The sequence below is a fragment of the Pseudorasbora parva genome, chromosome 24 (genome assembly GCF_024679245.1).
Source record: "Pseudorasbora parva isolate DD20220531a chromosome 24, ASM2467924v1, whole genome shotgun sequence".
NCBI lineage: Eukaryota > Metazoa > Chordata > Actinopteri > Cypriniformes > Gobionidae > Pseudorasbora > Pseudorasbora parva.
This window is the reverse complement of record NC_090195.1, coordinates 147,501-167,500: the sequence shown is the minus strand read 5'-3', so window position 1 is coordinate 167,500 and position 20,000 is coordinate 147,501. Positions and strand designations below refer to the sequence as shown.

General features: G+C 48.2%; 2 protein-coding genes across 2 annotated transcripts in view; one reads left to right on the top strand and one right to left on the bottom strand.

Moving 5' to 3' along the window:
• Positions 1–15,864, top strand: part of ahrra (aryl-hydrocarbon receptor repressor a) — a 19,883-nt gene extending 4,019 nt beyond the window's left edge. Inside the window, exons 4-7 of the mRNA XM_067435642.1 lie at positions 1,972–2,110; positions 2,919–3,031; positions 5,226–5,428; positions 12,745–15,864. Of these exons, the coding sequence (XP_067291743.1) occupies positions 1,972–2,110; positions 2,919–3,031; positions 5,226–5,428; positions 12,745–13,585 (1,296 nt within the window). The 3' untranslated portion in view covers positions 13,586–15,864. The remainder of the gene's footprint in view (positions 1–1,971; positions 2,111–2,918; positions 3,032–5,225; positions 5,429–12,744) is intronic.
• A 377-nt stretch (positions 15,865–16,241) lies between these two features.
• pigm (phosphatidylinositol glycan anchor biosynthesis, class M) overlaps positions 16,242–20,000 on the bottom strand; it is a 4,935-nt gene continuing 1,176 nt past the window's right edge. The window contains exons 3-6 of the mRNA XM_067434612.1: positions 19,556–20,000; positions 19,068–19,326; positions 17,086–17,187; positions 16,242–16,942 (exon numbers count right to left, since the gene is read on the bottom strand). The exon at positions 19,556–20,000 is cut by the window's right edge and continues 37 nt beyond it. Coding sequence (XP_067290713.1) covers positions 16,763–16,942; positions 17,086–17,187; positions 19,068–19,326; positions 19,556–20,000 — 986 coding nt within the window. The 3' untranslated portion in view covers positions 16,242–16,762. The remainder of the gene's footprint in view (positions 16,943–17,085; positions 17,188–19,067; positions 19,327–19,555) is intronic.

Sequence of the window (20,000 nt, the reverse complement as noted above, 5' to 3'; positions counted from 1 at the left end):
AACGGTCATGAATGGGTCTAAAGGGTCATTAATGGGTCTAAAGGGTCATGAATGGGTCTAAAGGGTCATGAATGGGTCTAAAGGGTCATTAATGGGTCCAAAGGGTCATTAATGGGTCCAAAGGGTCATTAATGGGTCTAAAGGGTCATGAATGGGTCTAAAGGGTCATTAATGGGTCCAAAGGGTCATTAATGGGTCTAAAGGGTCATTAATGGGTCTAAAGGGTCATTAATGGGTCCAAAGGGTCATTAATGGGTCCAAAGGGTCATTAATGGGTCTAAAGGGTCATTAATGGGTCCAAAGGGTCATTAATGGGTCTAAAGGGTCATTAATGGGTCTAAAGGGTCATGAATGGGTCCAAAGGGTCCTGAATGGGTCTAAAGGGTCATTAATGGGTCCAAAGGGTCATTAATGGGTCTAAAGGGTCATGAATGGGTCTAAAGGGTCATGAATGGGTCTAAAGGGTCATTAATGGGTCCAAAGGGTCATTAATGGGTCCAAAGGGTCATGAATGGGTCTAAAGGGTCATGAATGGGTCTAAAGGGTCATGAATGGGTCCAAAGGGTCATGAATGGGTCTAAAGGGTCATGAATGGGTCTAAAGGATCATTAATGGGTCTAAAGGGTCATGAATGGGTCTAAAGGGTCATGAATGGGTCCAAAGGGTCATGAATGGGTCCAAAGGGTCATGAATGGGTCTAAAGGGTCATGAATGGGTCTAAAGGGTCATTAATGGGTCCAAAGGGTCATGAATGGGTCCAAAGGGTCATGAATGGGTCCAAAGGGTCATGAATGGGTCTAAAGGGTCATGAATGGGTCCAAAGGGTCATGAATGGGTCTAAAGGGTCATGAATGGGTCCAAAGGGTCATGAATGGGTCTAAACGGTCATTAATGGGTCCAAAGGGTCAATAATGGGTCTAAAGGGTCATTAATGGGTCCAAAGGGTCATTAATGGGTCCAAAGGGTCATTAATGGGTCTAAAGGGTCATTAATGGGTCTAATGGGTCATTAATGGGTCTAAAGGGTCATGAATGGGTCCAAAGGGTCATGAATGGGTCCAAAGGGTCATGAATGGGTCTAAAGGGTCATGAATGGGTCCAAAGGGTCATGAATGGGTCTAAAGGGTCATGAATGGGTCTAAAGGGTCATGAATGGGTCCAAAGGGTCATGAATGGGTCTAAACGGTCATTAATGGGTCCAAAGGGTCATTAATGGGTCCAAAGGGTCATTAATGGGTCTAAAGGGTCATTAATGGGTCCAAAGGGTCATGAATGGGTCCAAAGGGTCATTAATGGGTCTAAAGGGTCATTAATGGGTCTAAAGGGTCATTAATGGGTCTAAAGGATCATTAATGGGTCCAAAGGGTCATGAATGGGTCCAAAGGGTCATTAATGGGTCTAAAGGGTCATTAATGGGTCTAAAGGATCATTAATGGGTCCAAAGGGTCATGAATGGGTCCAAAGGGTCATTAATGGGTCTAAAGGATCATTAATGGGTCTAAAGGGTCATTAATGGGTCTAAAGGATCATTAATGGGTCTAAAGGGTCATTAATGGGTCTAAAGGGTCATTAATGGGTCCAAAGGGTCATTAATGGGTCCAAAGGGTCATTAATGGGTCTAAAGGGTCATTAATGGGTCTAAAGGGTCATTAATGGGTCTAATGGGTCATTAATGGGTCCAAAGGGTCATTAATGGGTCCAAAGGGTCATTAATGGGTCTAAAGGGTCATTAATGGGTCCAAAGGGTCATGAATGGGTCCAAAGGGTCATTAATGGGTCTAAAGGATCATTAATGGGTCTAAAGGGTCATTCATGGGTCCAAAGGGTCATTAATGGGTCTAAAGGGTCATTAATGGGTCTAAAGGGTCATTAATGGGTCTAATGGGTCATTAATGGGTCCAAAGGGTCATTAATGGGTCCAAAGGGTCATTAATGGGTCTAAAGGGTCATTAATGGGTCTTTCTCTCCGCAGACGGATGTGATGCATCAGAATGTGTTTGATTATATCCATGTGGACGACCGGCAGGAGTTCAGGCGGCAGCTGCACTGGGCCATGAAGCCTTCAAACCCTTCAGCACAAAGTCTGGAGCAGCCGATGGCCAGCAGCACGGGTACGAGAACACACACACACACACACACACACACACACTGGGCCATGAAGCCTTCAAACCCTTCAGCACAAAGTCTGGAGCAGCCGATGGCCAGCAGCACGGGTACGAGAACACACACACACACACACACACACACACACACTGGGCCATGAAGCTTTCAAACCCTTCAGCACAAAGTCTGGAGCAGCCGATGGCCAGCAGCACGGGTACGAGAACACACACACACACACACACACACACACACACTGGGCCATGAAGCTTTCAAACCCTTCAGCACAAAGTCTGGAGCAGCCGATGGCCAGCAGCACGGGTACGAGAACACACACACACACACACACACACACACACACACACACACACACACACACACACTGGGCCATGAAGCCTTCAAACCCTTCAGCACAAAGTCTGGAGCAGCCGATGGCCAGCAGCACGGGTACGAGAACACACACACACACACACACACACACACACACACTGGGCCATGAAGCTTTCAAACCCTTCAGCACAAAGTCTGGAGCAGCCGATGGCCAGCAGCACGGGTACGAGAACACACACACACACACACACACACACACACACACACACACACACACACACTGGGCCATGAAGCCTTCAAACCCTTCAGCACAAAGTCTGGAGCAGCTGATGGCCAGCAGCACGGGTGCGAGAACACACACACATCACAAACACATGTGTATGACTGAATGGTGCGAGAACACGCACATCACACACACTGCACACACTGGAGTGTGTGTGTGACTGGAGCCAGTGCTGACGTTTGGCCGCTCGTGTGTGTGTGTTTTAGGGGAAGAGTTTGCGGTCAGCACGCTGTTCCAGTCGGAGGAGTTCTCCTGCTTCCTACACCGATGTTTTATTCTGCGAGTTCGCTGCTTACTGGACAGCACATCTGGGTTTCTGGTGAGAGAACACACACTTATAACAGCACATCTGGGTTTCTGGTGAGAGAACACACACTTATAACAGCACATCTGGGTTTCTGGTGAGAGAACACACACTTATAACAGCACATCTGGGTTTCTGGTGAGAGAACACACACTTATAACAGCACATCTGGGTTTTTGGTGAGAGAACACACACTTATAACAGCACATCTGGGTTTCTGGTGAGAGAACACACACTTATAACAGCACATCTGGGTTTCTGGTGAGAGAACACACACTTATAACAGCACATCTGGGTTTCTGGTGAGAGAACACACACTTATAACAGCACATCTGGGTTTCTGGTGAGAGAACACACACTCATAATAACTTCCATGAGACTTTTCCCTAAAGGTCATCACCGATGTTTCCTCTCAGCTGCATCACAGAAAGAATAAAGCCCAGCGCAGACGCGAAATGAACGGAGAAGTCCATTTGATTGTGCTTTAAAGCGGTGTTTGCGTGCGATTTGACTTCTTTAACTTTAGTCAGTGTGTAATGTCGCTGCTTGAGCATAAACAGTATCCTCAAAGTTACAGCGCTGAACGTTCAATGCAAACGGAGATATTGTCTAGTAAAGTTATGGCAGTTTATTGCCTACAAAAACGGCCGGTTTGGACTACAGCAAGCTTCTTCCTGGGTTGGTGACATCATAAACCCTTAACCTGTGCTTGGCACTTCAGCCAGTAAAAATACAGGAAACTACATTTGGCCGTCTAACCAAACCTAACTGGGCTTCATAGAGGCAGGAAGCAAACGAGCCGTTCAAAGCACAGACAGCGGTGTGGAATAAAGGGAGGATAGAAGAAAAAGACAGCGTAGTATTAGGACATGATATACTGCGCCCCATAAACACAACCACGCCTAGAAATAAACCACGGAACCACCGCTTTAAAATGAGAATAATTGCAGTGTGTGTTAGATCCGGTGAATGCGGTTTACAGGTTTCACAGAGAGAGTAATTCGCGTGTGTGTGTGGCAGTGAGACTGAGTGTTTGCGGTCCAAATAGCTCAATATGAGAGGAATAAAGCGGCATCATGTTTTAAAGAAGAGTGGCTTGATTAATACTGGAAATAACAGATGATGGGCACAGCACCGTAACAAAACACACATTTACAGTTACACACACACACACACACACACACACACACACACACACAGCACAAAAGTGCAGCATGCAGACTCAAAACAACTCAGTAACACATCAGTTTTTAATAGATGTGTGTGTGGTTTGGGTTTCAGAGATGATTAGATAACTATAAAAGAGTTCACATCTTCCCTTCAGCGTACTTCGCTGTTAGATCTAGTTAATTACTTCCGTTTTGTTTTTTTACTAATTTACTAATTTAAACATATAATAGCCTATAGCAGTTTAAATACTTCAGTTAGTTTTTATATTATAAGCTGTTATAATTATATTATATTATAAGCCTTTACAATATAATATAATGACATATTTATTACAGTTTGTGCCAGTCTCGTGTTAATCTGGAGTATCTGTAGAGTCGTGTTGATCCTTCATATCTCACAAGAGTCTTTAGTTTATCATATTTATAAAAGACAGACTGAACCGATTCTTTCAGAAAACAGCTGAGCTTGTGGAGGCGTGCAGTGGGCAGTGCTAAAGACACACACACACACACACACACACACACACACACACACACACACACATATGTTGGTCTATGTGGTTTACAGGGACTCTCTTTAGGCGTAATGGTTTTTATACTGTACAAACCGTATTTTCTATCACCTTACACTGCCCCTAAACCTACCCATCACACACACACACACACACACACACACACACACACACACACACACACACACACACACACACACACACACACACACACACACTATATGTTAGTGTTGTTCACATTATATGCCCTTAAGCATCAATTGCCAACAATCTGTGTGATCTGGCTCAGGGTTTGCTGGTCCAGAAGGGTGTGTTAGATATCGTGATGTTAAGCCTGTGCTCAGATCTGACCCGCTGTGATCTGGCTCAGGGTTTGCTGGTCCAGAAGGGTGTGTTAGATATCGTGATGTTAAGCCTGTCCTCAGATCTGACCCGCTGTGATCTGGCTCAGGGTTTGCTGGTCCAGAAGGGTGTGTTAGATATCGTGATGTTAAGCCTGTCCTCAGATCTGACCCGCTGTGCTTCCAGACGATGCAGTTCCAGGGCCGGCTGAAGTTTCTTCACGGCCAGAGGAAGAAGACGGCGTCCGGAGCGGCTCTTCCTCCTCAGCTGGGGCTCTTCTGTGTGGCCGTGCCTCTGCTTCTGCCCTCCATCTCTGAGATGAAGATGAAGAGCGGCGTGATGAAGGGCCGAAACAAGACCCCGGCCATCCTCGCCTCATTAGATCACAAGTAAGAGTCTCTGCTTCTCTCTGCTAACTCTTTTAATCACCGTTTGTAGTTTAGCTGGTGCAAACCCTAATCCAGCTGAACTAAAGCTCGTCTGTAGAGCCGCTTTACAGCTGACATTTGTCACATAATTGATGAAGTTTGCCACATTTGTTCCTGTTTACCACTGTAAAGCTGCTTTGAAAACTTATGTTCTGTATAAAGCGCTGACTTGACCTAAACTCTGAAAAAACACACGAGTTATTATATTTACTTTATTTTGGGGCCAATGTTATATTGCCAAATAGGCAAGGCAAGTTTATTTGAAAAGCACATTTCATACCCAAAGTGCTTTACACAGACCTTAATTAAAATAGTGATAACGTGTGCAAGAGAAAAAAGCACACCATGGGTAAGAATTAAAAATTAAAAATGATAATTAAAACGGTTGTAAAGAGAATTAAAAAACAAAAATAAAATGGTAAACATCCTTCAACTGCACAGCTGAACCGATGAGTCTGGATTTGAAAATGGCTACTGTTGGAGAACATCTGTTCTGTTCAGGAAGCAATAATAATAATAATAATAATAATAATAATAATAATAATAATAATAATAGTTAAAAGCAGACTCTTATTGCTCTTGGTATTTCTAACTGACTTGATCCTGCTGATCTGAGTGATCTGCTGGGTTTGTGTTTAATCAGCATATCTGCGATGTATTGAGGTCCTAGCTCATTGAGTGATTTATAAACAAGTAATAGTACTTTAAAGTCGATCCTAAATGTAACTGGAAGCCAGTGTAAAGACTGGTGTGATATGGTCATATGTTCTGGTTCTGCTCAGCGTTCTGTATGAGCTGCAGCTGTCTAATGTAGAGCCCTACACGGGCCTTAAATCTAGGCCCTAGCCCGGCCCTGGCCCGAGACGCTGAGGCCCTAGCCCGGCCCTGGCCCGAGACGCTGAGGCCCTAGCCCGACCCTGGCCCGAGACGCTGAGGCCCTAGCCCGGCCCTGGCCCGAGACGCTGAGGCCCTAGCCCGGCCCTGGCCCGAGACGCTGAGGCCCTAGCCCGGCCCTGGCCCGAGACGCTGAGGCCCTAGCCCGGCCCTGGCCCGAGACGCTGAGGCCCTAGCCCGGCCCTGGCCCGAGACGCTGAGGCCCTAGCCCGGCCCTGGCCCGAGACGCTGAGGCCCTAGCCCGGCCCTGGCCCGAGACGCTGAGGCCCTAGCCCGGCCCTGGCCCGAGACGCTGAGGCCCTAGCCCGGCACTGGCCCGAGACGCTGAGGCCCTAGCCCGGCCCTGGCCCGAGACGCTGAGGCCCTAGCCCGGCCCTGGCCCGAGACGCTGAGGCCCTAGCCCGGCCCTGGCCCGAGACGCTGAGGCCCTAGCCCGGCACTGGCCCGAGACGCTGAGGCCCTAGCCCGGCCCTGGCCCGAGACGCTGAGGCCCTAGCCCGAGACGCTAAGGCCCTAGCCCGGCCCTGGCCCGAGACGCTGAGGCCCTAGCCCGACACTGGCCCGAGACGCTGAGGCCCTAGCCCGGCCCTGGCCCGAGACGCTGAGGCCCTAGCCCGGCCCTGGCCCGAGACGCTGAGGCCCTAGCCCGGCCCTGGCCCGAGACGCTGAGGCCCTAGCCCGGCCCTGGCCCGAGACGCTGAGGCCCTAGCCCGGCCCTGGCCCGAGACGCTGAGGCCCTAGCCCGGCCCTGGCCCGAGACGCTGAGGCCCTAGCCCGGCCCTGGCCCGAGACGCTGAGGCCCTAGCCCGGCCCTGGCCCGAGACGCTGAGGCCCTAGCCCGGCCCTGGCCCGAGACGCTGAGGCCCTAGCCCGGCCCTGGCCCGAGACGCTGAGGCCCTAGCCCGGCCCTGGCCCGAGACGCTGAGGCCCTAGCCCGACCCTGGCCCGAGACGCTGAGGCCCTAGCCCGGCACTGGCCCGAGACGCTGAGGCCCTAGCCCGACCCTGGCCCGAGACGCTGAGGCCCTAGCCCGGCACTGGCCCGAGACGCTAAGGCCCTAGCCCGGCCCTGCCCCGAGATGCTGAGGCCCTAGCCCGGCCCTGGCCCGAGACGCTGAGGCCCTAGCCCGACACTGGCCCGAGATGCTGAGGCCCTAGCCCGGCCCTGGCCCGAGACGCTGAGGCCCTAGCCCGGCCCTGGCCCGAGACGCTGAGGCCCTAGCCCGACACTGGCCCGAGACGCTGAGGCCCTAGCCCGGCCCTGGCCCGAGACGCTGAGGCCCTAGCCCGGCCCTGGCCCGAGACGCTGAGGCCCTAGCCCGGCCCTGGCCCGAGACGCTGAGGCCCTAGCCCGACCCTGGCCCGAGACGCTGAGGCCCTAGCCCGGCCCTGGCCCGAGACGCTGAGGCCCTAGCCCGACACTGGCCCGAGACGCTGAGGCCCTAGCCCGGCCCTGGCCCGAGACGCTGAGGCCCTAGCCCGGCCCTGGCCCGAGACGCTGAGGCCCTAGCCCGGCCCTGGCCCGAGACGCTGAGGCCCTAGCCCGACCCTGGCCCGAGACGCTGAGGCCCTAGCCCGGCCCTGGCCCGAGACGCTGAGGCCCTAGCCCGGCCCTGGCCCGAGACGCTGAGGCCCTAGCCCGGCCCTGGCCCGAGACGCTGAGGCCCTAGCCCGGCCCTGGCCCGAGACGCTGAGGCCCTAGCCCGGCCCTGGCCCGAGACGCTGAGGCCCTAGCCCGGCCCTGGCCCGAGACGCTGAGGCCCTAGCCCGACCCTGGCCCGAGACGCTGAGGCCCTAGCCCGGCCCTGGCCCGAGACGCTGAGGCCCTAGCCCGGCCCTGGCCCGAGACGCTGAGGCCCTAGCCCGGCACTGGCCCGAGACGCTGAGGCCCTAGCCCGGCCCTGGCCCGAGACGCTGAGGCCCTAGCCCGGCACTGGCCCGAGACGCTGAGGCCCTAGCCCGGCCCTGGCCCGAGACGCTGAGGCCCTAGCCCGGCCCTGCCCCGAGACGCTGAGGCCCTAGCCCGGCCCTGGCCCGAGACGCTGAGGCCCTAGCCCGGCCCTGCCCCGAGACGCTGAGGCCCTAGCCCGGCCCTGGCCCGAGACGCTGAGGCCCTAGCTTATCAAAATTCTCGGCTCGAGTCCGACTGGAGCCCGTTTTTTTTTTTTTTTTTTTTACATTTTTACAGCCATTAAAATAGTTCTGTTTTGTTTTTAATGTCAAAGTAGTCATATTTCGTTTAGTTTCTTTATTAAAATAAGTCTTAGATGCTCAAAAACACGATCATCTTCAATAAAAATGAACGTGACTAAATGATCTTACCAGATCTTACCGCTCTCTTATGTGGTCTTTGAATTTGAAATAAGCTGCTGAATAAAATGCATCTTGAATCTTTTGCTTCCGTTGCTGTAAACTCCGTTAAATGAGCATATACCACGGGAATTGAAGATGGGATTTATATTTATTTTGCGTAGGTGTAAGGTAGGCTGTAAGACAACCTGCATGTTCTTTTTTATTATTATTTGTTTTTAGATTGTTTAGCTCCGTTTGCGAGAGCCGCGAGCAGAATCAGCCTGCCTCAGCTCGTCAGAAATGCCTTTTAGGCTTCTGGTGGTAATAGTTGGCGAAATTAACTAATTGTTAATGTGATGCTTGAAGTGTTTTATGGATTTTATTATAGGCAAGACAAGTCAAGAGTTAATTTGAGAGACTAAATCGATTAAATATGCGGTTAACTCACTGTCGGCCGGAGTTTACAGCAACGGAAGCAAAAGATTCAAGATGCATTTTATTCAGCAGCTTATTTCAAATTCAAAGACCACATAAGAGAGCGCGACCTAAGCGCACCGGTAAGATCATTTAGTCACGTTCCTTTTTATTGAAGATGATCGTGTTTTTGAGCATCTAAGACTTATTTTAAGTTTCATTTACAGCCATTTGCGTTGGCTTGCATTAGTCATTTGCGGCGATGCGTGTTGCAGCACCATCATATCTATCTGACTACAACATATATAGCCCATAATACATTGTGACACATAATGACATTTTCATGTTTGAAAGTCTGTAGGTTAACATAAATGCAGATATAGGCCTAATTGTAATAATAAAAAACAACATAATTATCGATTTTGAAATATTAAACCAGTCAATACAGAACCAAATATTCTGTAGCCTTTTGCCGTCAATATGGATATGGTATGGGCCGGCTACTGCCGACGTTGTCTTTGCTGTATCAATAGGCAATATATTTATATTTAACATGAAGTATAGGGCTGCCCTGTACATTAATAGCAGCAGACGCCCCGCGGATGACACGCAACAGAAACGCCACGCTCACACCACGCTTGCAGTGTGTCTCCGGCCTGAACTCTAGCAGCTGCGCTGAAGAAACGCGGGCCGCTGCTGCTGGCGCGGACTCTGAACCTGCTCTGAACACTGCGAGCCATCTTGACATTCGCGTTAGCTATTATGGTGTCGTGTTGTTTCCACCAGCGCAGAACTCATTGTTCCTTTTAAGTGATAAAATAAATATAAAACGAAGGAGAAGCCTAAAAAAAGGCCCGAAGCCCGGCCCACGTTTTAGGAATGACGTGAAAATTGGCCCGAAGCCCGGCCCTAGGGGCGTAAAAAAGTCGGGGCCCGTCGGGCTCGGGCATAAATGCAGGGCTTTAGTCTAATGGCCTTTTTGGGAAGGCCGGTGAGAAGGCCATTACAATAGTCCACCCTACTGGTGATGAAAGCATGAACCAGTTTCTCTAAGTCTTGCCTGGAGAAAAAAACATCTAATCCTTGCAATATTTTTCAGATGATAGTATGCTGATTTAGTTATTGCTTTGACATGACTACTGAAACTCAGGTCTGACTCCAAAATCACTCCAAGATTCCTGACTTGATTTTTTGTTATCAGGCCTTTAGCCTCAAGATACGCGTTCACCTTGAGAATTTCATCTTTGTTTCCAAATGTAGTGATTTCAGTTTTGTCTTTGTTTAACTGAAGATAGTTTTGGCACATCCAGTCGTTAACTTCATCAATGCATTTGCACAGCGAGTCAATGGGGCTGTAGTTTCTATGTAAAGCGCTTTGAGTGCTTAGAAAAGCGCAATATAAATGTAACTAATTATTATAATCATTATTATGTAGTCATTAAGTGATAGTGCTAAGTAGAGCTGGGTGTCATCAGCATAGCTGTGGTAAGCAATATTGTTCTTTTTCATTATTTGGCTCAGTGGCAGCATATACAGGTTAAACAGGAGCGGTGCAAGAATGGACCCTTGTGGGACTCCGCATGTCATGGACGTCCACTATGCCTATGAAGGAGTTAACCAGATCAATATCAGTATGGAGTTATCCAGATTTCTCTTTTTCAGGAGAGGCTTATCTATTGCAGTTTTAAGGGCGGTTGGAAAAGTCCCGTAGAGAAGTGAGGAGTTCACCACTTCTAGGAGATCTGCTTCTAAACAGTTAAACACACTTTTGAAAAAAGAAGTGGGGAGTGTGTCAAGGGCGCAGGTTGATGTTTTAAGATGTTGTACCGTTTCTTCTAAAATTTTACTGTCAATTGCTTCAAAAATGACAGAGACAGATCTAGCTTCAATGGCAGGAGAGATTGATATATCAAAGAAAATACAGAAATGATCAGACAGTGCCACATCCTTAATAACAATTGATGAAATGTTTAGACCCTTACTGATAAGTAAATCTAGAGTGTGTCCACGATTGTGTGTGGGTCCATTTACATGCTGTGTCAAATCAAAAGTGTTAAGAACAGTCATGAGCTCTTTAGTTGTACTGGATTCAGTATTGTCTATGATGTGAATGTTAAAATCCCCAGCAATAGCAAAACAGTCGAACTCTGAGGAATTTGTTGATTAAATCTCTGTGAATTCCTCAATAAAGTCTGGAGAGTATTTTGGAGGCCTGTAAATAATGATAAGCAGGATGCATGGAGCACCTTTTAACACAATACCCAGATATTTAAGAGAGAAATAGTCACCAAATGACACTTGCTTACATTGATAGACATCTTTAAAAAGAGCAGCAACACCCCCACCTCTCCTAACTGCTCTGCAGACACTCATAAAAGTAAAGTTAGGAGGGGCTGCTTCATTGAGGACTGTTGCACTACAGTTTTCTTCTAACCACGTTTCATTTAGAAGCAAAAAATCTAGGTTGTTGGAGCTGGGCCCACAGGCTTTGGTGGTTTACTTTTTGGTTGATATCTGGGGGCTCGCAGCGATCGAGTGTGATAGTCTGGTTCCAGCATAAACCATCTCCTCCAATTTCTCTGAGAAGCTAAGAAGCGGGGATGCTGGAGAGAGGAATAACATGTCTGGTGAGGGAGGCTGTAGCTCTGGTGTTATTGGAAGTTCTAATCCGTCATAGTCTGTCTGTGGTAAGCTTTGTGGGCAGGGCTCCGCTGGGAGTGTGTCCGTGAGCAGTGGTTGTTGTGGCTGCGGGGTCTTATCATTGTAATTGTGTGGGGTGTGTCAACTGCATGTCCATTCAGCTGCTGAAATAAAGTCCTGTTATCGTCCATACTCTTTACAGGTGTGTGTGTGTGTGTGTGTGTGTGCCATCCAGGTTGACTGGGTTGGCACACAGCTGAATGATGATGAAGGAAAAAAAAGATATTGTCCTTTAGCACTCTTGCACCTAGTTTTTTTGGGTGGAGGACATTTGATGTGAACAGTTGTCTCTGACTCCAGAAGAGATTAAAGTTGTCGATGAAGTTCACTCCCTTCATCATGCAGGTTTTTTGCAGCCATGTATTAAGCCCAAGCAGCCGTGAGAATCTATTTGTTCCTCTTGCTGGCAGTGGTCCACTGATGAACGGCTGAACTTTCAGTTTTAAGTGTTTAAAAAAAAGTTTTTTTTTTTAAAAATCCATTGAAATCCCTCTTCATGAGTTCTGACTGCTCTCTCTGAATATTGTCCTTCCCCACATGAATGATAAGTCGATTTGCAGTCTTATGTTTCATCAGAAGAGGCATTTTCTTATCCTTTTCAAAGTAGACAGCTGTGTTTTCCCTTCCGAAATGTAAGCTGATGGCAGTGGGAGGCTGGTGGGATGAAATATTCTGCTTTTTTGTAGTAATCCATTCACCAGAGTTTCTAGTTTTATCATTAAAGTTAAGCTTTGTTGTATGAGCACTGTGTTGATTTGCTGAAGTTGAAATTATGAGATAAAATATAGAAGCGATAGAGCAAAGCGCGGAGCAGTAGGCAAGAGTGTCCGAACAGCAGCTAAGCAGGAAGAATTCAAATACAGGAATGGTGTTCTGACCATTTAGATGGAATTGAATCTTTATTTGTCCTGCTAACCCTTCAGCTGTGACTGATAGCCGGTTCTGGTTGGTGCTGATTCTGTGTCTGTTTGTCTCCAGCAGTGACAGAGACGAGACTCTCAGGCGGATCATCCTCTCCAAAGACCAGAGCGAGGCTCACTACGGTCCAGACGAGCCCTTGAACTTCTGCAAGACTGCGGCGAGCGCCCAGAAGCTGATGAGCCTGGACTGCGGTGCGTGGCCCGCCAGAAGCTCCTCCGTCCGGGCGGGTCACGGGGTTGAGAAATACACACAGTATGGCAAACCGTATCGGCCGGGATATTACAGCAGCAAGGCCAACACGTTCTTGCCGAAGACGTACAACGACTACAGCCCAGACGCCATCAAGAGCGAGAACTTCTGCTACGAAGGCCACGGCGAGGGATACGCCGCAAGCCTGATGCCTGAGCCGCCCATCAAGGTGGAGCAGGACTCGGACTCGGAGAACGGCTGCGGCATCTACGGCCGGTTCCCGAGCGGCTACGACGGCGCGCAAATTAAGCCAGAAGCGGCGTATGCCGAGCCGTTCTCCTCCTGTCCGCGGCCGAAGGGATCGGCGTACGGAGAGCAGATGAAAGCGGAGCAGTTTTCCTCCTGTCCGCGGATGAAGGGATCGGCGTACGGCTATCACAACGCTTACGGAGCACCGCGGCCTCTCAAGTGTGTCCTGAATAGAGATGCGATGGCTTCCGGATCGCTAAACTCTCACTGCACCGACGCCTACGACTACAAAGGGTATGTGCAGCAAGACTACAAAGTCGCCTACGAGTTCAAAGGTCACGGGCTCCTACATTGCATCAAACAGGAGCCGGCGGACTCTCCGCACTGGAGCGATGGCCAGAGGAACATGATGACCGACTGCAGCGCAAACAAGATCAACCCGTACGCCTTTATGCAGTAGCGCTAGCACTTCGCTCATCCCGTCATCAATCCTCCAGGAGCGGATCATCCCGACACTCGCTCAGAGAATGAGGCTCTTCCACACTGCTTCTGTCTTGTTTTCCAGAACAAATATCAAGACACATTTACTGGTGAAGCGGAATGACTGAAGATCTACCCCGGTTTCACAGACAAGGCTTAAGATATTAAAATGCACTCTTTAGCTGTTTTAACTGAAAGTAACGTATCTTAAATTTTGTCAGTGTCATTTTTTTGTCTCAGGATGCACATCAGTAATGTTCTTTCCTAAAGATCATAATTTAAAGCAATATAAATGCCCAGATTGAATTAAACCCTAATCCTGGGTTGGTCCGAGGCCTAATCCTGGGTTGGTCCGAGGCCCTAATCCTGGGTTGGTCCGAGGCCCTAATCCTGGGTTGGTCCGAGGCCTAATCCTGGGTTGGTCCGAGGCCCTAATCCTGGGTTGGTCCGAGGCCCTAATCCTGGGTTGGTCCGAGGCCCTAATCCTGGGTTGGTCCGAGGCCCTAATCCTGGGTTGGTCCGAGGCCCTAATCCTGGGTTGGTCCCAGGCCTAATCCTGGGTTGGTCCGAGGCCCTAATCCTGGGTTGGTCCGAGGCCCTAATCCTGGGTTGGTCCGAGGCCTAATCCTGGGTTGGTCCGAGGCCTAATCCTGGGTTGGTCCGAGGCCCTAATCCTGGGTTGGTCCGAGGCCTAATCCTGGGTTGGTCCGAGGCCCTAATCCTGGGTTGGTCCGAGGCCCTAATCCTGGGTTGGTCTAAGGCAGGGCTATTCAAATCTTACCCTGGAGGACCAATGCGATCAGGGTTGCCAGGTTTTCACACACAAAAAAAAGCCCAATTGCAACTCAAAACTAGCCCAAAACAAGCCCATTCACATTTTCTGTTGGGGGAGAGATTTGGTTCCCTGGTAAAAAAAAAAAAAATGCATTCCTGGGGGTAATATATGTTTTTTTTTGCCAGGGTTCCCTGCTAAAATTAGCATTTCTGGGGCTAAATATCACATAATTGGGGTCCCTTTAACCCACGGACATGAAAAATAGCCCGTGGAAACAGTGTTAAAGTAGCCCAAAACCGCAGACTTGGCAACACTGAATGCACTGCAGAGTTTAGCTCCAACCCTAATCAAACACACCTGAACATGCTAATAAATGTCTTCAGGATCTTCAGAAAATCTCAGGTGGGTGAGTTTGATCCGGGTTGGAGCTATACACGCGCATTGGCCCTCCAGGGTAAGATCTGAATAGCCCTGTCTAAGGCTTTGAGTTTGAGCTTAAAACAAGAACAATCATCTGCGGATAGAGTCACAAAACTTTTCTTCTCTTTGACTTTAGATGATTTTTCTGACCCCATTGGCAGATATTTGTTCTTGTTTTAAGCTCAAACTCACTTCCTATGACCAGTATATAAAACAAGACTTAAAATCCTGTCTGGATACTTTGCTTTGCGTCTTGATTCAAGAAAGTTTTGATATTTTTACTGGACAAAGACCAAAACACTGAATATGAGACCCTTCTGTGAGCTTCAGGACAGGGTTTAGTGTTTGTTCGCTAAGCGCTCATTATATTTTCATATAGTCAGGCTAACATTTCTCTCAGTTCATCAAACATGGACAAGGAGAGAATTACTAACATAAAACTAGAAATAAAACAATTAAAATAATAAACATATGAGAGCTAGTCTCATGCTTCGGAAATACACATGCACATTAATGTCAGAGTCAGAGTTTATGCAAACGCTTGTTTTATTAAAGCTTTTCTTCTGCATGTTTATTAACTATTGAAGTATAAAAACTGAAGGATTTCATCTGAAGTTAGTTCAGATCTCAGCTTATATCTCATTAAACACCACCTAATGTGATCCGCAATAAAAATATTAATAATAAACCATGGAAACATTTTAATGTTAAATTGACTTCAGCATTGATGATAATGCCAAACGGACCGTAAGTAAATATAATAATGACAGTAATAATGCACTTTGTCATGGAGACGCGCGGCTCCGGTGTTAGATGAGAGGCTTTTTTGGGAGGCTCATTTGTATTTATTGTTTATTGGCAAATATCAGAAGCCTTTTGCACTTTTTCAGGAAGGGTTTTCACACGACGTTTTGCCGCTGGCATTCAATGAGGACAATAAATATGAACAGAAGATACGATCATCTTTTACACAAGTTTGTAACTGCAAAGCAGAAACAATCAAATGTTGGTCTTCCTGTTATATTTGTGACTTTTATAAAAATAAAACTCTCGTATGACAAACAGACCGAGTGTTGTGGAAACATTTCCAGTTTCAGATTCTGAAAAACACACAGTTCTGATATAATGAATCAACCTGGCATCACACTGCAGAAACTGCTCTTCTTACTCAGTATTTTTGTTTTAAGTCCAAATATCTAAAAATTCTTCAATTAAGAAACATTTACTAGACAAGCAAAAGTAATTGTCTTGTTTTGGGAAAATAACTCAAAATGAAGAGAGTTTTTGATTAAAATAAGATAAATAATCTGCCAATGGGGTGAGAAAAATAATCTTAATTCAAACAGAAAACAAGATTATTTTTCTCACCCCATTGGCAGATTATTTATCTTATTTTAAGCAAAAACTCTCTTCATTTTGAGTTATTTTCCCCAAAACTGTCTAGTGAATGCTTCTTAAATGTAAGAATTTTTAGATATTTGGACTTAAAACGACAAAAATACTAAGAAAAGCATTTTTGCAGTACATCAGGCAGGAGGGAGCTTCTCGTCTCTCTCTCTCTCACACACACACACACACACACACACACACACACACACACACACACACACACACACACACAGTAAGAGTTCTGTCTGAAGAGTGACGGTCAGATGACGAGCTGGTCTCTCGCTGCTGCAGGGCTCCATCTAGTGGTCAGAACCATCTGCGTATCTTCAGTTCATCTCTCAGTCTCTTTTCTTCAGTGAGATACACTCGTCCTCTGCTCTCTCTCTCAGTCTCTTTTCTTCAGTGAGATGCACTCGTCCTCTGCTCTCTCTCTCAGTCTCTTTTCTTCAGTGAGATCCACTCGTCCTCTGCTCTCTCTCTCAGTCTCTTTTCTTCAGTGAGATGCACTCGTCCTCTGCTCTCTCTCTCAGTCTCTTTTCTTCAGTGAGATGCACTCGTCCTCTGCTCTCTCTCTCAGTCTCTTTTCTTCAGTGAGATACACTCGTCCTCTGCTCTCTCTGGTCTGTAATGGCTGATGATTTGTCCCAGGATGAGAGAGTTGATGAGGAGGAACATTAGGCCGGCCATCCAGATGAGAGTGAAGCTGTTCCGGCCCTCGAACTCCAGATAATACGCCGGAGATAACCAGAGCGCCTGGAGAGAGACATCACAGCCACACATTCAACACACACTGACATGGGTACATGAAGGAGGACATGTGGCTCACACACACACACACACACACACACACAGACACTCACTCTCACACACACACACACACACACACACACTCTCACCTGGCCCAGAAACCACAGCAGCAGCAGCCCGAAGCCCCGTCTCCAGCTAAGGGTCAGACGAGGCAAAACCAGCGGCAGCAAACACAGATACCAGAGGAAATACTGCAGAGATACACACACACACACACACACACACATTTTATTTTTGTGAATTGTGGGAATTTTCCATAGGCGTAATGGATTTTATACTTTACAAACTGTACATCCCCCTATACTGCCCCAAAACCAACCCCCCCCCCACACACACTCTCTCTCTCTCTCTCTCTCAAATTTCCAAAGTGAGGAATAAAATAAATAATAATAACGGTAATATAAAGAAATTAGAAGAAAATATTACAACACAACATAACAAAAACTTAAATAAACGGTGTAACAAATTATAACATTTGATACCACAGTGTTTTAACATAAAGGATTATTAGGAGCAGCTGTTCAGTTTCTCATTAATGCAGTTATCTAATCAGCCAATCACATGGCAGTTCTTCAGTGCATTAGGGGTGTGGTCCTGCTCAAGACAATCTCCTGAACTCCAGACTGAATGTCAGAATGGGAAAGAAAGGGGATTTAAGCCGTTTTGAGCGTGGCATGGTTGTTGGTGCCAGACGGGCCGGTCTGAGTATTTCACAATCTGCTCAGTTACTGGGATTTACACACACAACCATTTCTAGGGTTTACAAAGAATGGTGTGAAAAGGGAAGAGCATCCAGTGTGCGGCAGTCCTGTGGGAGAAAATGCCTTGTTGATGCTCGAGATCAGAGGAGAATGGGCCGACTGATTCAAGCTGATAGAAGAGCAACTTTGACTGAAATAACCACTCGTTACAACCGAGGTATGCAGCAAAGCATTTGTGAAGCCACAACACACACAACCTTGAGGCGGATGGGCTACACCAGCAGAAGACCCCACCGGGGACCACTCATCTCCACTACACATAGGACAAAGAGGCGACAATCTGCACAAGCTCACCAAAATTGGACAGTTGAAGACTGGAGAAATGTTCCCTGGTCTGATGAGTCTCGATTTCTGTTGAGACATTCAGATGGTAGAGTCAGAATTTGGTGTAAACAGAATGAGAACATGGACCCATCATGCCTTGTTCCCACTGTGCAGGCTGGTGGTGGTGGTGTAATGGTGTGGGGGATGTTTTCTTGGCACACTTTAGGCACCTTAGTGCCAATTGGGCATCGTTTAAATGCCACGGCCTACCTGAGCATTGTTTCTGACCATGTCCATCCCTTTATGACCACCATGTGCCCATCCTCTGATGGCTACTTCCAGCAGGATAATGCACCATGTCACAAAGCTCCAATCATTTCAGATTGGTTTCTTGAACATGCCAATGAGTTGACTGAACTAAAATGGCCGCCACAGTCCCAGATCTCAACCCAATAGAGCATCTTTGGGATGTGGTGGAACGGGAGCTTCGTGCCCTGGATGTGCATCCCACAAATCTCCATCAACTGCAAGATGCTCTCCTATCAATATGGGCCGACATTTCTAAAGAATGCTTTCAGCAGCTTGTTGATCAATGCCACGGAGAATTAAGGCAGTTCTGGAGGAGAAAGGGTCAAACACAGCATTAGTGTGTGCTCCTAATAATCCTTTATGGGAATGTACACACACACACACACACACACACACACACACACACACACACACACACACACACACACACACACACACACACACACACACACACACAGTCTCTCTCTGCCCTGATGGAGTTTCGGTTCCTTTGGTCGCCTTTGGCTTGGCTTGCTCAGTTGGGGACACTAACATTATGATCAGAGTTATTCAACTAAATATACAGATAACATTAATGAATGAGGTCTTCTTTAGTTTTATAAACTTTCCAAATGAAGTTTTGTTGCAGTATTGTCCTGTTTAAAACTGTGAAGCTGCTTTGAAACGATCATCATTGTAAAAGCGCGATATAAATAAAGCTGATTGATTGATTGGTTGATTGATTGATCTCTCAGTACCTGAGACGTGCAGACCTTGTTGAAGCTGACGAAGATGGCGGTGAGGAGGAAGCAGCAGAAGGGCAGGTCTGAGTGGAAGGCCAGTGAAGTGATGAGGAGGAGGAGCAGCTGCGGGAGGAAGAGCAGGAGGGCCAGAGAGCCGCTCCAGGTGTGCTCCGCCGTCAGGTACAGCAGCAGGAAGTACGGAGAGAAGTTATGCCTGAGGTCTCTGCGGGTCACATGGTACAGGTACGACTCCTGGACGAAATCCCATCCGTACCTGAGGACAAGGTCAAAGGTCACCCTGGTGATAAGGAGGAGCAATGCTGCTGAGGGGAATGGGCAGCACATTTCTCTTTAGAGATCCAGATAGAAATGTGTTGCCCATTCCCAATAGGAAAAGCCCACAGCAACATCTTTCAGCAACACTGGTTAAAAAGTTGCCCTGTGTATCGTCAGCTTTACAGTCGGCATCTAGACGGAAGCGGTGTAGGTCAAAGGTCACGCACGTGCAGTAGAAGGTCGCGGTCAGGGTCAGGAGCGTGGCTCCGGAGACGGTGGCGAAGCGCAGCAGATCGGTGCTGATGACCCAGAGCCGGTTCCGGCGGGACAGAGCCAGAGCGATGGGAAGGGCGTAGGTCAGCGGATAGATCTTCATGTGCACGGCCAAGCCGAACAGAACCGCACCGGACACAAGCCTGCCGGACCGCACACACAGCAGCGTGCTCAGAACCAGCACCGCCAGAACCGACTCCGCACTGCCTCGGGTCGACACGCCGGCGGTCAGAGGGTTCAGCAGCCACAGGCCACAGCAGAGCTGAGCCCAGCCGGAGCCGGAGCCAGAGCCGGAGCTGGAACCAGAGCCGGAGCCAGAGCCCTTCAGAGCCCAGCCGGAGCCAGAGCCGGAGCCGGAGCCGGAGCCGGAGCCAGAGCCCTTCAGAGCCCAGCCGGAGC